The following is an 11464-nucleotide window of genomic DNA, read 5'->3' as shown; positions in this document are numbered from 1 at the left end:
CGATGTACCATCTTCTAAGCATGAATACTACTGGAATACAGCTCTTCTGATAAAAACGAGGAGCTGGGTAGTTCTACACACACGGACTTCTTACAAGTCACGCGTCATCATATTTAGGAGAGGGTTATCATCTATGACGTGTGGCCCTCTCTCAAATTATTTGATTGCAGATCAAAATCACCCCTATAATGTTTTTGAGGACGTGCGTTTCTGTGGGTTCACGACTGAAAGGGTAGAAGAGTATCTCCAGTTAGCCCTGCGCAAAACCTGGTAGAGTATACACACCCTGGTTTCTCCACGATTAGTATAGTGTAAATACTGCAATAAGGCTGCCGTGGTGCAATTGTCGTGGCGAAATTTGATAGAAAGGAAGACCTGTGCCGGTGGGGGTAAACGAAGGGAGGATTTTAGTGCATAAAAACGGCATCTTGCTTGAGTAATACTTATAACTATACTATGCTATAGTATATACTATGTACATCGCGCCCTAATGGCCCGTGGAGGGTCTGGTGTAATATAAGTGTTGATGTCTTAGACGGTATCCTGTGCGGGTGCTATGAGGTCACTGTAAGTTGTGTGATGTCTTGTTTTTGCCTTTGCTAGAGCCATTTCACACCGAAGCTGTCTGGCAATTCGTTATTTTGGATGTTCACAGTTCAAAATACCAAGAATATGCGGAGCACACTCAGGCGCGTGCAGGTGAGCGCGTGCTTATCTGCAACCGTGCGTCCACTAGAAAATAAAAAAAAAAGATGTCTAGCGCTCGTATATGTTTGTGCCTTGTGACGACCACCCAGCGTCCCCGGTGCACGCACGTAAAGCCAAGCCTGCGCACTTGGTTACACTGGAAAACATTGCGGCTGCCACCCGGCAGGTAAAATACTAAGAAAATGCCGAGCGATCGCGTATGCGTGCCTTGTAGTGGCCGCCCAGCTTTCCGGCACTCATTTGTAAAGACAAACATACGGACATAGTAAGATTGGCCATGATTTGCCTAAAAACGCCTGCCCTCACCGCAATAATGGCAACACTTGCTGGGGAAGAGAAAGACACGGCATAGCGTACGCCCTTCCAAGGTGATGTCCAATGCTTATCGCTTCCAATATCCATGTCGAGCTCATCAGTGGGAGGCTGGCGGACGGGATAACGAGATAAACAGTCGGCATCTCTGTGCAGTTTACCGGACTTGTACACAACTAAATAATCAAAGTCTTGGATGTATAGAGCCCAGCGAGCAAGCCGACCTGTGGGATCTTTCAGGGAAGAAAGCCAGCATAAGGCGTGGTGGTCGGTTTCAACGGTAAACTGCCTGCCGTACAGATATGGTCTAAATTTGCCGACGGCCCACACCAGAGCAAGGAATTCACGCTCGGTTATTGAGTAGTTGCGCTCGGATGGAGACAAGAGGCGGCTTGCGTAAGCTATCACCCGGTCGAGGCCCGCCTGTGTTTGGGCTAGCACCGCCCCTATTCCATGGCCGCTGGCGTCCGTGCGGATTTCCGTCGGAGCAGAGCTGTCAAAGTGAGCCAGGACTGGCGGGTTTGATAGGGGGCCGATGAGCGCGGAAAAAGCCGAGTCGTGCGCTTGGCCCCAAGAGAACGCTGCATCCTTCTTAAGAAGATCAGTGAGGGGGCGAGCGATGGCAGCGAAATCCTTGGCAAAACGGCGGAAGTACGAGCACTGCCCTATAAAGCTGCGCACGTCGTGCACTGAACGCGGAATGGGGAAGTCTTTAACGGCACGTATCTTCTCAGGATAGGGGTTGAACACCGGTGGAGTCGACTAGGTGGCCGAGAATCTTGATTTGGCGGCAACCGAAATGGCACTTTTTGGAGTTATGTTGCAGACCGGCTCTACGAAAAACACCCAGAATGTCCGAGAGACGTTGCAGGTGAGTCTCAAATGTGGGTGAATACACAACGACGTCGTCCAGGTAACAAAGGCAAGTTGTCCACTTGAACCCGCGAAGAAGAGAGTCCATCATCCTTTCGAATGTGGCCGGCGCGTTACACAGTCTGAATGGCATGACTTTGAATTGGTACAAACCATCAGGTGTTAAGAAAGCGGTTTTTTTTCCGTCTTTTTCGTCAACAGCTATTTGCAGGTTTCCGGACCGCAAATCGATGGATGAAAAGTAGGAGGCACCATGTAGGCAGTCGAGGGCGTCATCAATTCGAGGGAGCGGGTATTCATCTTTCTTGGTAATTTTGTTCAAGTGCCTGTAATCAACATAGAAGCGCCATGAGCCGTCCTTCTTTCTCACCAAAACAACCGGTGACGCCCATGGGCTAGAGGAGGGTTCAATAACATCCCTTCTGAGCATTTCGTCTACTTCACGCTGAATGACACCTCGCTCGGTCTCAGACACGCGATATGGGCGTCGACGTATCGGACTTGCATCCCCGGTGTTTATGTGATGCGTCACAACGGACGTCTGACCTAAGGGCCGGCCGTCGAAGTAAAAAATGTCACTATGGCTGGCAAGAAGGCAGCGAAGCTCGTGAGCATGGTGGGCTGGAAGGACCGGGGAAATCATTCCTACAAACTCCTCTGATTTTGCGAGGTTGTGGTGGTGTTCTTTGTCAACTTGGGCTCAGCGAGTCAACGGCTATAGCAGAAATCTTGCAGTTATCCAATGGCGGAAGCTGTTCAAGCGCTATTCCTTGAGGAATGACTTGTGTCGAAAGTCTGAAATTTAGTAACGGCAGTGTGATCCCATTCTGGGCAACTGTTACGACCGAAAATGGGAGAGCCACGTGTCGGTCGAGCAACGCGGCTGTAACCGGAGAAACGATGTAATCACCATCCGGCACGGGCGGAGACGAGGTCAGCGGAATGTAGGTCACTGCCTTTGGGGCCAAACAAATGTGCTCAGTGGAACGAAGCCGGGACTGAGGTTCCACATCAGTAGCAAGGGGGCTCGGTAGCTCGAGCCGAAGAACACCTGAGGCACAATCGATTGAGGCTGCGTGGTCCGCGAGAAAGTCTAGGCCGATATTAACATCATGAGGGCACATGTCCAGGACAGCAAATATAACAGGGATTTGGTGGCCAGCCAGTCCAACACGCGCACTACACATTCCGGCTACGGTGGTCATCCCACCATCAGCAACTCTCAAAACACGGGACGGGGCAGGCGCGAGGACTTTCCGTAGGCAGCGGCGAAGGGACGAGCTCATGACGGACAACTGCGCACCTGTATCGACTAAAGCAGTTACCGGGACATCATCGACATGAAGGGCTAATAAGTTGTGCTTTCCAGAACGAGGAGGTAGAGGATTTTCGGGCCGGGTCGGGAATGCAGCAATATGAAGGAAGCTCAAACTTATAGCAGCAATGATGTAGTAAATGTCGTTGTGGCAGCGACAAGGAGCGAATGACTTGCCATCGGGGCAATAAACCGTCGTATTGGTCGTGAACGTTGCGTACAGCCTCGGTAGCTTCAAGTATTACACGTACGTGTGAGCAACCTACATTTTTTTCTATCTTGTTGACTTCATTCGTGTTGGGTTAGCTCAGCTGTCCTTTATTGTCGCTAGCTGAATAAAAAGGGTTGATTACTGGTAGAGTCGTTTTAACACTTCCCGTAGGAAGGCAGCAAGGAGTCTGTAGACCACGGGGGCATCCTCCGCATGCTTTGTTTCCTTGTGGTTTTACGTACTACGGCGGGATATTGTTTAAAATTTTCTTTCTTTGGTTCGTCGCACTAGTAGGTTCTAAATGAGAAAAAAACATGCTTCCCGGTTCATGAATTGAGCATGCCCAAATCATTATTGTAGGGATCATACTTACACTACATGAGTTTTATTTGGAAGGCAAGAGCGCTTGCTGTAGCCTACCGTTTATTTATTTGCACGAAATCTGGCCGGTGATGCAGGGGACATGGGATGGACGCGCGTACAGTGAGATCCAGGAATAAATCAAACTTCCACACGACTTTCTTTTCGTTGTTTTTATTCATTAGTGTTTTCGACATTGTGGGGGAATCTTTTGGTGACGCTGATGAAGCGTGCGGTGATGTCATTTAATGGGACATTTAGGGTTTCGCAATAAAACAGCCTTAGAGCCCATGGCGGGGTCAGCGGGCTTTCTTCCTCTCAACAAATTTTAAATCTCACAATGGAAAAGTCACTGCCTCTAGAATAAATCACGGTATAGGTTTAACTGGCAGTACCGGGTCACTTATTTCAGCGAAAAAGTGTACTTTTTCTTCAAATACATACAAACATATTAAAAGACAAAATACGTAAAAATGTGTTGCAAGAATGAACACAGGAATCGACCACTTATACGTTTCTTCGATACCACACTGTGTTCTGTCTGATAAAGCATCCACGCAGACATTTTTATAAAACGTAGCATGAATTAGCACGCACAACCGCCTGCTGCTTTTTTCTACGGCGACATTCTGCATTGTGTGTCGACAGATACGTACAAGAGAAAAAAGCACCCGCAAAATAGATTAGAAGGTCATGCTAGGAGAGTGAAAACAACTGTAAAGCTCACTTGTGTTCACCTAACTTTCTTTCTAGATTCCAAGACATGCTTGAGTAAATTTCGGCTCATTCATAGAAATCTCCCTGCTCTTTCTATAAAATATACTAAAACTTGCGGGAACGGACGGGGCCTTTTACAGAAAACGAGCGGGAGTTTTTTTCTCCTAAGGAGATATTTAGTTCGCATTTTAAGAAGGCTTTATTCTTTAATTTTAGGTTTCTGGCTAAATAACCTGCTAATAAATGTAGGATAGGTTTGGTACTGCCACGAATAATTGTTTTAATGAAATACCAAGGATATTTAAGTAATGAAGAAAACTCTTTTTCAGGTTGCGAGATACATGTGCACCTTTTAGTTAGTGACGTGTAATTTCTTTCTGGCTGAAAACAGTAAAAACTGTTCTCGGGATGTCTAACCCTTGTTACGTGATTTGAAGGCGAACCCTCGGTGTATAATTATGACACATATTTTTCCTGCTCCTACTTTCTACGCAGCAGCCATGGCATTTCATCTTCAATTATCGGTCCTTTCTCGACCTAATCTAGGTCTTATCAGCCTATTTCTCCTCGTTTAGCTAAATTCATTTTTATACACAAATATAGCTTAGCACATCTATATCCAACGTAAACATTTATACACAACTTGAGTCGGAATAGGCGCTGTATCGCCAACATGCTTCCTAATCCGCTACGTCATACATTTCAGGAAGGGGCCGCACACTTCCTCTACTTTCGGTATTTGAAGTAAAGTGCCCCCATGACGCTGGTAGCCAAGCGAAAATTTAGCAACGTTTTATATGTGGCTTTATCTTTACACCATACGCTGCAAGAAAGTGTGTTCTTTGCTATTCTCGTTTTTTGACACTATATTTGTTTCCTTATTCGCTTCATTCCTTAAGTGGACGGGCGGCGCTTTCGCTGTTTTATCTCTTCTGCTGCCATCGTGCCCATCTGCTCCTGCCGCTTTCAGTGTGTGCACGTGCAGATGTTTTGAAGTAGGCCTTGACGGTGAACATTTTGGTGTATATGAGTGCGGACGGGCTCAAAATGCGAGAGAAACTGAGAAAAAAATTGGCCGCGTATCTGCTCCTTTCGTTGCAAATGATGTCAAAAGACGATAGTCTTTATCGCCTTTCGCGAAGTAAATGCCTCCCTTCGCTTTACCGCTCACCTCTGATGTTGTTCCTCTTGCGTCGCGCTCCTCCCATGGTAAAGACGCCAAATGTTTGCTTATATCATTTTAAATTTTGCGCGTTCCACTGCTCCAAACCGGGTGTCTCGATGCGAACGCTGCCGTACGGCGAAGACGCGCGTTAATCGAGGCACCCTACTTCAACGTTTATAGAACCGCGTTTCCCTACTCCACGTGCGTTGCAAGCAGAACGTGGAAACTATCTAGTGGAACCTTGCGTAACTGTTGGCGGTTGATTTCTTAAAATGGCGCCAGAAGCTATAGTGGCGCGGGCGACAGCAGGCGACGGCAGAGTGGATTCTTTTTCTGCAGTTGATGAAGTATTTAATTTCGCAAAAGTCAAGCATGTTAGAATTTTTATAAAGGAACACTGCAAATATCACTTCTGTATTGATTTGTTGTCTCATATTTGCGTAATGTCTTGTTCTTCTTCAGCAATGTTGACAATTATGAACATTACACCGGACCAAGACGGGTAGATTTAGCTGTGACTATATAAGACTATTGCGCAGGCATTCTTTTGCTTTGGCCGGGTGGCTGAATCATAGAGAAAGAAATACTGGTAAGAGTGGACACTCCCATAGAGCCCTGCGGCCGAATGACTGTACTGTAGTGTAGCGCACCGAGCGGACGGAGAGCCAAACTACTAACCATACTTTCGTACGTTCACTTTCGGTTTCGGTTTCGCGGACCCGATTTTGGCGGGTAGTTTGAAGGACTGGAAAGCGCTGCTCACAGCGACGGGCATCGGTACGGTATTCGGACGCATTCATGCAATAATTAGTGTTTATTTGAATATATCATTCTCGGGCTTAGTGCCCGTATGCTTTTACAAAAAGAAAACCTTTTTCTGAAAACGTGAAATTGCAATTTACAGTACCACTCACACTTGGTTAAGAATTCTGTCGCGTGTTCACATGTTGCCGAGCCACATAAAAGAGACACACCATAAATGAAGAAATATTTATTGAATGGCACTAAACGGAACAAGTTCAAATTGTCATCATTCTTTGCAACACACATATAATAATAAACAGTAATACACAACAGAGACAATACACAGTAGCGAGAGGAAAATACGTTTCCAGGAATGAAAAAAAAAATGCACAAGTAAAGGTATCACAACCACACAAAGGATTTTTTCTCCACGGTAATTGAAAATGCAGAAAACCCAGAAACTCAGCCATCCACAGATTTACTTGTATATACGACACCCTCAGACGCTGCGCGCTGTTGCAGTCATACTAAAATATCAACCATAACATAATCTAGACACTGGGATACTTGCAACTGTTTACAACCACTATCTCCGCAGATAATTTTCTTAGTCTGGCAATTTCTCCAGTTAGGATGTGAAAGAAGGGAAAAACTTTGGCTTTGATGGCCTCGCTTATTTAATGAACGCTAATGAGATCTATTGCCTCGGGGCAACTTCAAATCAGTAGCAGTAATTGAACAGAAATCCCATTTATGTGGAGATGCACACGCAAAAGGTTAAGAGGAAAAAAATCAACTTCCTATTGGTTCCTTGCAAGGGTGCATTTCCCCAAGAAGCAGGGTTACCTTCCGAAAGCGTTGCCTTCCCAGTAAAGGCAAAGGGCCAGGCAGGGATATTTTAGGTACGTGCACGTAGTCAACCGACAGGTTCCAGGCTCGATTAAGGCACACAAATTCATGCCTTCCGCTGTCAATACGAACAGTCTAATATAAGAAACAGGGAAGCAGTATATGCTTCTCGTGTATGAGACAATGGTGGCACATTACAGAATCCCATAAGCATTTGACAACGTAGGTCCCAACATGGTTCTCTTCATCTAGGCCAGTCCGACAACAGGCAGCACGTATGGTGACAAACGACATTTAGAATGACCTCTTACCCTGGCAGTCTTCATAATGTAAAAGGGTTTTTGTGAATGTACTGTTTTCACAATATTGCAACTAGCAGCAACAATAACTTGCGAGTGGAGTTTGGAGACTATACGCTGTTGTTAGTGGTTTTAATGATATGAGGCATGTCAGTGATAAAAAACCGTTTGTTCCTTGAGTCAACGATAGTCTTTTCAGTGGTCACGCCTTATTGAGTTAGATTTTAGGTGCTAATGGCAAGGTTCAATAGATGGAATACATTTGCGGTATCCATCAGAAGCATCAATAAGGTAGCAAGAAGCATTGCAGGCAGTCCTCAATACAACTGAATAACTCTGGGAGAACAGTTGGCACGGCCACTTTTGTGAGTCCTGTGAGGGCACGATTCATGAAGTGCTTGCACCATGTTTGGTATGACGAATGCAGCTGGCTGGTTGGCTCTGTCTTGAGGGCACCTGTAGACCTGCACAGGTGATAGGTGATATAGTACACAAACTGCTTGCAGTGACAGATGATATGCGAATAGTCTGTAAATTTCACTGCAACTAGTATTCAAGTATTGCCTCCAGTGCCTGCCACCTATTTAAAACACAAGTTCTCTTATTCTATTCAGCAATCATGCGGTCAAGCTATTAGCAACACTTAAAATATGGGTCTTTGTAATTTCGCAACACTGGTTAGGCACATTCTTAATGCAATTCACCTATTGTTTGGGTTAACAAGAATGATAACGCTGCTCACATAGCCTGAATCCCTTTGTCTTTTTTTGTAAAATCAGGACGAAGAGTGAGAGCGAGCTCAACGTTAAACAAACCTGTTGCCCCACGGGCTCGCGAAAGAAGCGCATCCCGAGAACGGGCACCGGGCGAAAGTATATTTGGGCGCTGTGGGGGCACCATGGCAAGCAGCAGTGAGCGTCGTACTGAGTACTACTGACCGCCAAAGGCCATGCCTTAAAAAGATATGACAAGAAATACACAGTTCCGACTGAATAGGTGCAGTCTGCGCAATACGTGTTTAATGAAACTAGCCAAAATATGACCAGAGAAAAGAGAGCAAACGCTTGAAAAAACGGCAAGTGTGGAACAGTTGTATGCAATGCCTGCGATACCGGAATTGATATACGATGTAGAACGAAGACCAAATTTGAAGGTTTCAATGCACTGCGCACTCACCCCGCCTCGAGCAAAGCTGTTATCTGCCGACGAAAGACGTGTTTTTACCGTACCTGGCGCGCCAAAGCGAAGCGACGAGCGCGCGTTATCTGCGTCGGCGAGCGGGTTCGCTTTGTACGCAGGCAGCTTGGTATGCACCCATGTGTAAAACTTACGATGAGTGTAGGGCTGCTGGTTATGCCCAGATAAGTCAAATTAATGCAGATACGGCTACTTCACCGTGTACGTTAGCCCGGACGGCTTTGCAGCGCATCACGGCCATAATAGCAGTAACAGTTGGCCAAGCTAGCAATGGCTAGCTAGTATAATACAACGCAGCATGCGGCTCACGTAATTCAGTGCAGCGACAGCGCACAACGCCTGCTTCGCCTACGGACCGCCGGCCGGCCGGCCACTTCCGTAACTCACAGCCGTCGTTTGCGGGACGTAAACGCTACGTGCGACGACGGGCGCGTACCGCTGGCATCCCTCAGCGCTAGATAAAACGGCACAACCAGCCTAAAATACCATTACGTCCAGCTAAAAAATGGTGTCTTACGCCTTTCCGGGGCGTTTCCAAAGCGCTTATCTTAAAGACGCAGCACTAGCTATGCCTGATTCCCTGAGGTTACGCAGTGCTCGCAGCGTTTGCAGTACAAGGAAACGTAAATATGATACGCCACACCAGCACTTTAAAAAAGAAAGTCTCACCTTTCGTCCAGGATGCAAAACCGATGTCGCAAATAAAGCGCTAAGCGTTTCCTTCTCAACAACACAGGTTAGCACGAGGCTGCAGAAACGCACGTGCAAACGCTGCCGAAAGAGCCAAATGGCGGCTTGCGCTTGCGGCTTGGCCAGGCTTGGCGCAAAGAAGCCACAAAAATTTACATTGACAGCCATTCAACTTGTTACACAAAGAAAAATGTGTAGTCTAATGTGTAACAAAATTTTAAAAGTATAATATTGTGTGTTAGCTTAATTTTAAATATATAGTTTTTTACCACTTGCGCCGACTGCCGGACGGCGCACGAGTCACGCCACTCGGCCGCGATAAGCCCGTGTGTCCACTCTTCTAATTTTTTTATTTCTCTATGGCTGAATCGAGTCACAGGCAGACATTCCACCTCTTGCCACCGTAGCGTGCGGACGCGGAATCATGAGCTCCGTTGGAGCGGCGACAGCGGCCCACGCCGGCCGCGGAAACAGGGTAGATGCTAAGGGAGATAGTGAGTATCAAGTTATTTTGCCTCAGTTGCCTACAGGACGTATTGTTTCCAATACGGTGTTTCTTCACGGCGACGTGAAAGCCCGACCGTTTCGTGTAGAGGACTTCCGAGACATGCTCGCCCGTGTTGGTATGCTCCCCGACGTGATTGCGCTGGGGGCGTACCAAATCAACCACGTGTGGGCCGTGACCTTCAAGAGTGCCGAGGCCACAAAGAAAATGCTAGCGGCCGGCGAGCAGGAGGTGAAGGGACGCCGGTGTCTCGTCATCGACCCGCAAGACCACCAAGTGAGGCTTAAGCTACACTGGCTGCTGCACGGCGTTGATGACGAGGACGTCCGGGCAGCACTCGCTACCTTCAGCAAGGTCATCGAGATCACCAAAGAAAGATGGCGAGTACAAGGTGTCCTTGACAAAGGGTCTACGACGAGGGTGGTGACGCTGAAGCTAAAATCTGGCGTGACTTTGGAAGATTTGCCCCATCAAATTCGGGTGGCTGGGGAGCTGGCCCTCCTCGTCGCACCTGGCCGGCCGATGCAATGCCTTCGCTGCCAGGGAACGGGTCACGTCCGCAGAGACTGCAAAGTGCCACGCTGCTCCCGGTGCCGGCGTTTCGGCCACTCGGAAGCGCAGTGCGTTCGCACTTACGCGGCGGTCACGGGGCCTGTGCAACGCGAGGAACTTGACGAGCACCTCATGGACGTGGTCGAGGCGGAAGCGGCCGCGGAAGGCACGGGACACCAGTCGACAGCGGAGGAGACTACAAGCACAACGGACTTCTCTCAGAGCTCGGAGCCTAGGACGCAGGAGGAAGCCGCACCGGCGTCTCGGCCACCAACGGGGGACGCCGAGCAACCGGCCGCAGCGGCGTCTCAGCCAGCAACGGGGGACGCCGAGCAACCAGCCGCAGCGGCGTCTCAGCCAGCAACGGGGGACGCCGAGCAACCGGCCGCAGCGGCGTCTCAGCCGCCAACGGGGGACGCCGAGCACCAGCCCGCGGAAACGCTAGGTGGTACAGGAGGCACAGTCAAGCGCAGCCTTGACAAGTCGGGTGAAGGGAGCGGGCACGAAACCACAACCAGCAGCGAGGAGCCGCCACTGAAAACGAACCAGGGGCGACGGCTGTTATCCAAGCCTCGAACGAACGTCCAGCGCGGTCGGGGGCCTCCATAGACGCAGCCGGTGCAGCAACTTCTGCCAGATGCTTTGGCGCCGTTTAAGAACGCGCAGCGTAGTCCTCACGTGTCAGGTAAGCACCATGCGCCCGGTCTGTAGCCTTCATAAGTGAACGGTAATGAGTGGGTCCCTGAGCGTAGCAACATTAAATGTCCGGGGGCTGTCGACACGTCGAAAGCAAAGTCAGATTTACTGTCTGTTAACAGAGCAGGACATTGACGTTGTAGCCGTTCAGGAGACGAAAGTCGAGGGGGAGGAGGAGACCGAGGCCATGGTGCGTCGTTTCACGTCGAGGTACTATGCTTGCGTAAGTCTTGCTGTGGGGATCTCCGCGGGATGTGTATTGTTGCTGAAG

General features: G+C 48.4%; 1 protein-coding gene and 1 long non-coding RNA gene across 2 annotated transcripts; one reads left to right on the top strand and one right to left on the bottom strand.

Moving 5' to 3' along the window:
• Positions 1 to 6636: 6636 nt before the first annotated feature.
• Positions 6637 to 9700, bottom strand: LOC144141140 (uncharacterized). The gene is made up of 2 exons (XR_013316447.1): positions 9420 to 9700; positions 6637 to 8017 (listed from the first exon to the last, which is right to left on the bottom strand). It is a non-coding gene; the product is annotated as an uncharacterized LOC144141140 (long non-coding RNA).
• Positions 9701 to 9864: 164 nt separating this feature from the next.
• LOC144143229 (uncharacterized) lies at positions 9865 to 11106 on the top strand. The gene has a single exon (XM_077675015.1). It carries the CDS (start codon positions 9865 to 9867, stop codon positions 11104 to 11106), a length of 1242 nt encoding a protein of 413 aa, XP_077531141.1.
• Positions 11107 to 11464: the final 358 nt, after the last annotated feature.

Source organism: Haemaphysalis longicornis, unplaced genomic scaffold (genome assembly GCF_048455015.1).
Source record: "Haemaphysalis longicornis isolate Haplotype H1 unplaced genomic scaffold, Haemaphysalis longicornis Haplotype H1 scaffold_6, whole genome shotgun sequence".
Classification (NCBI taxonomy): Eukaryota; Metazoa; Arthropoda; class Arachnida; order Ixodida; family Ixodidae; genus Haemaphysalis; species Haemaphysalis longicornis.
The sequence above is the reverse complement of the archived record's forward strand: the minus strand, read 5'-3'. Positions and strand labels throughout refer to the sequence as shown.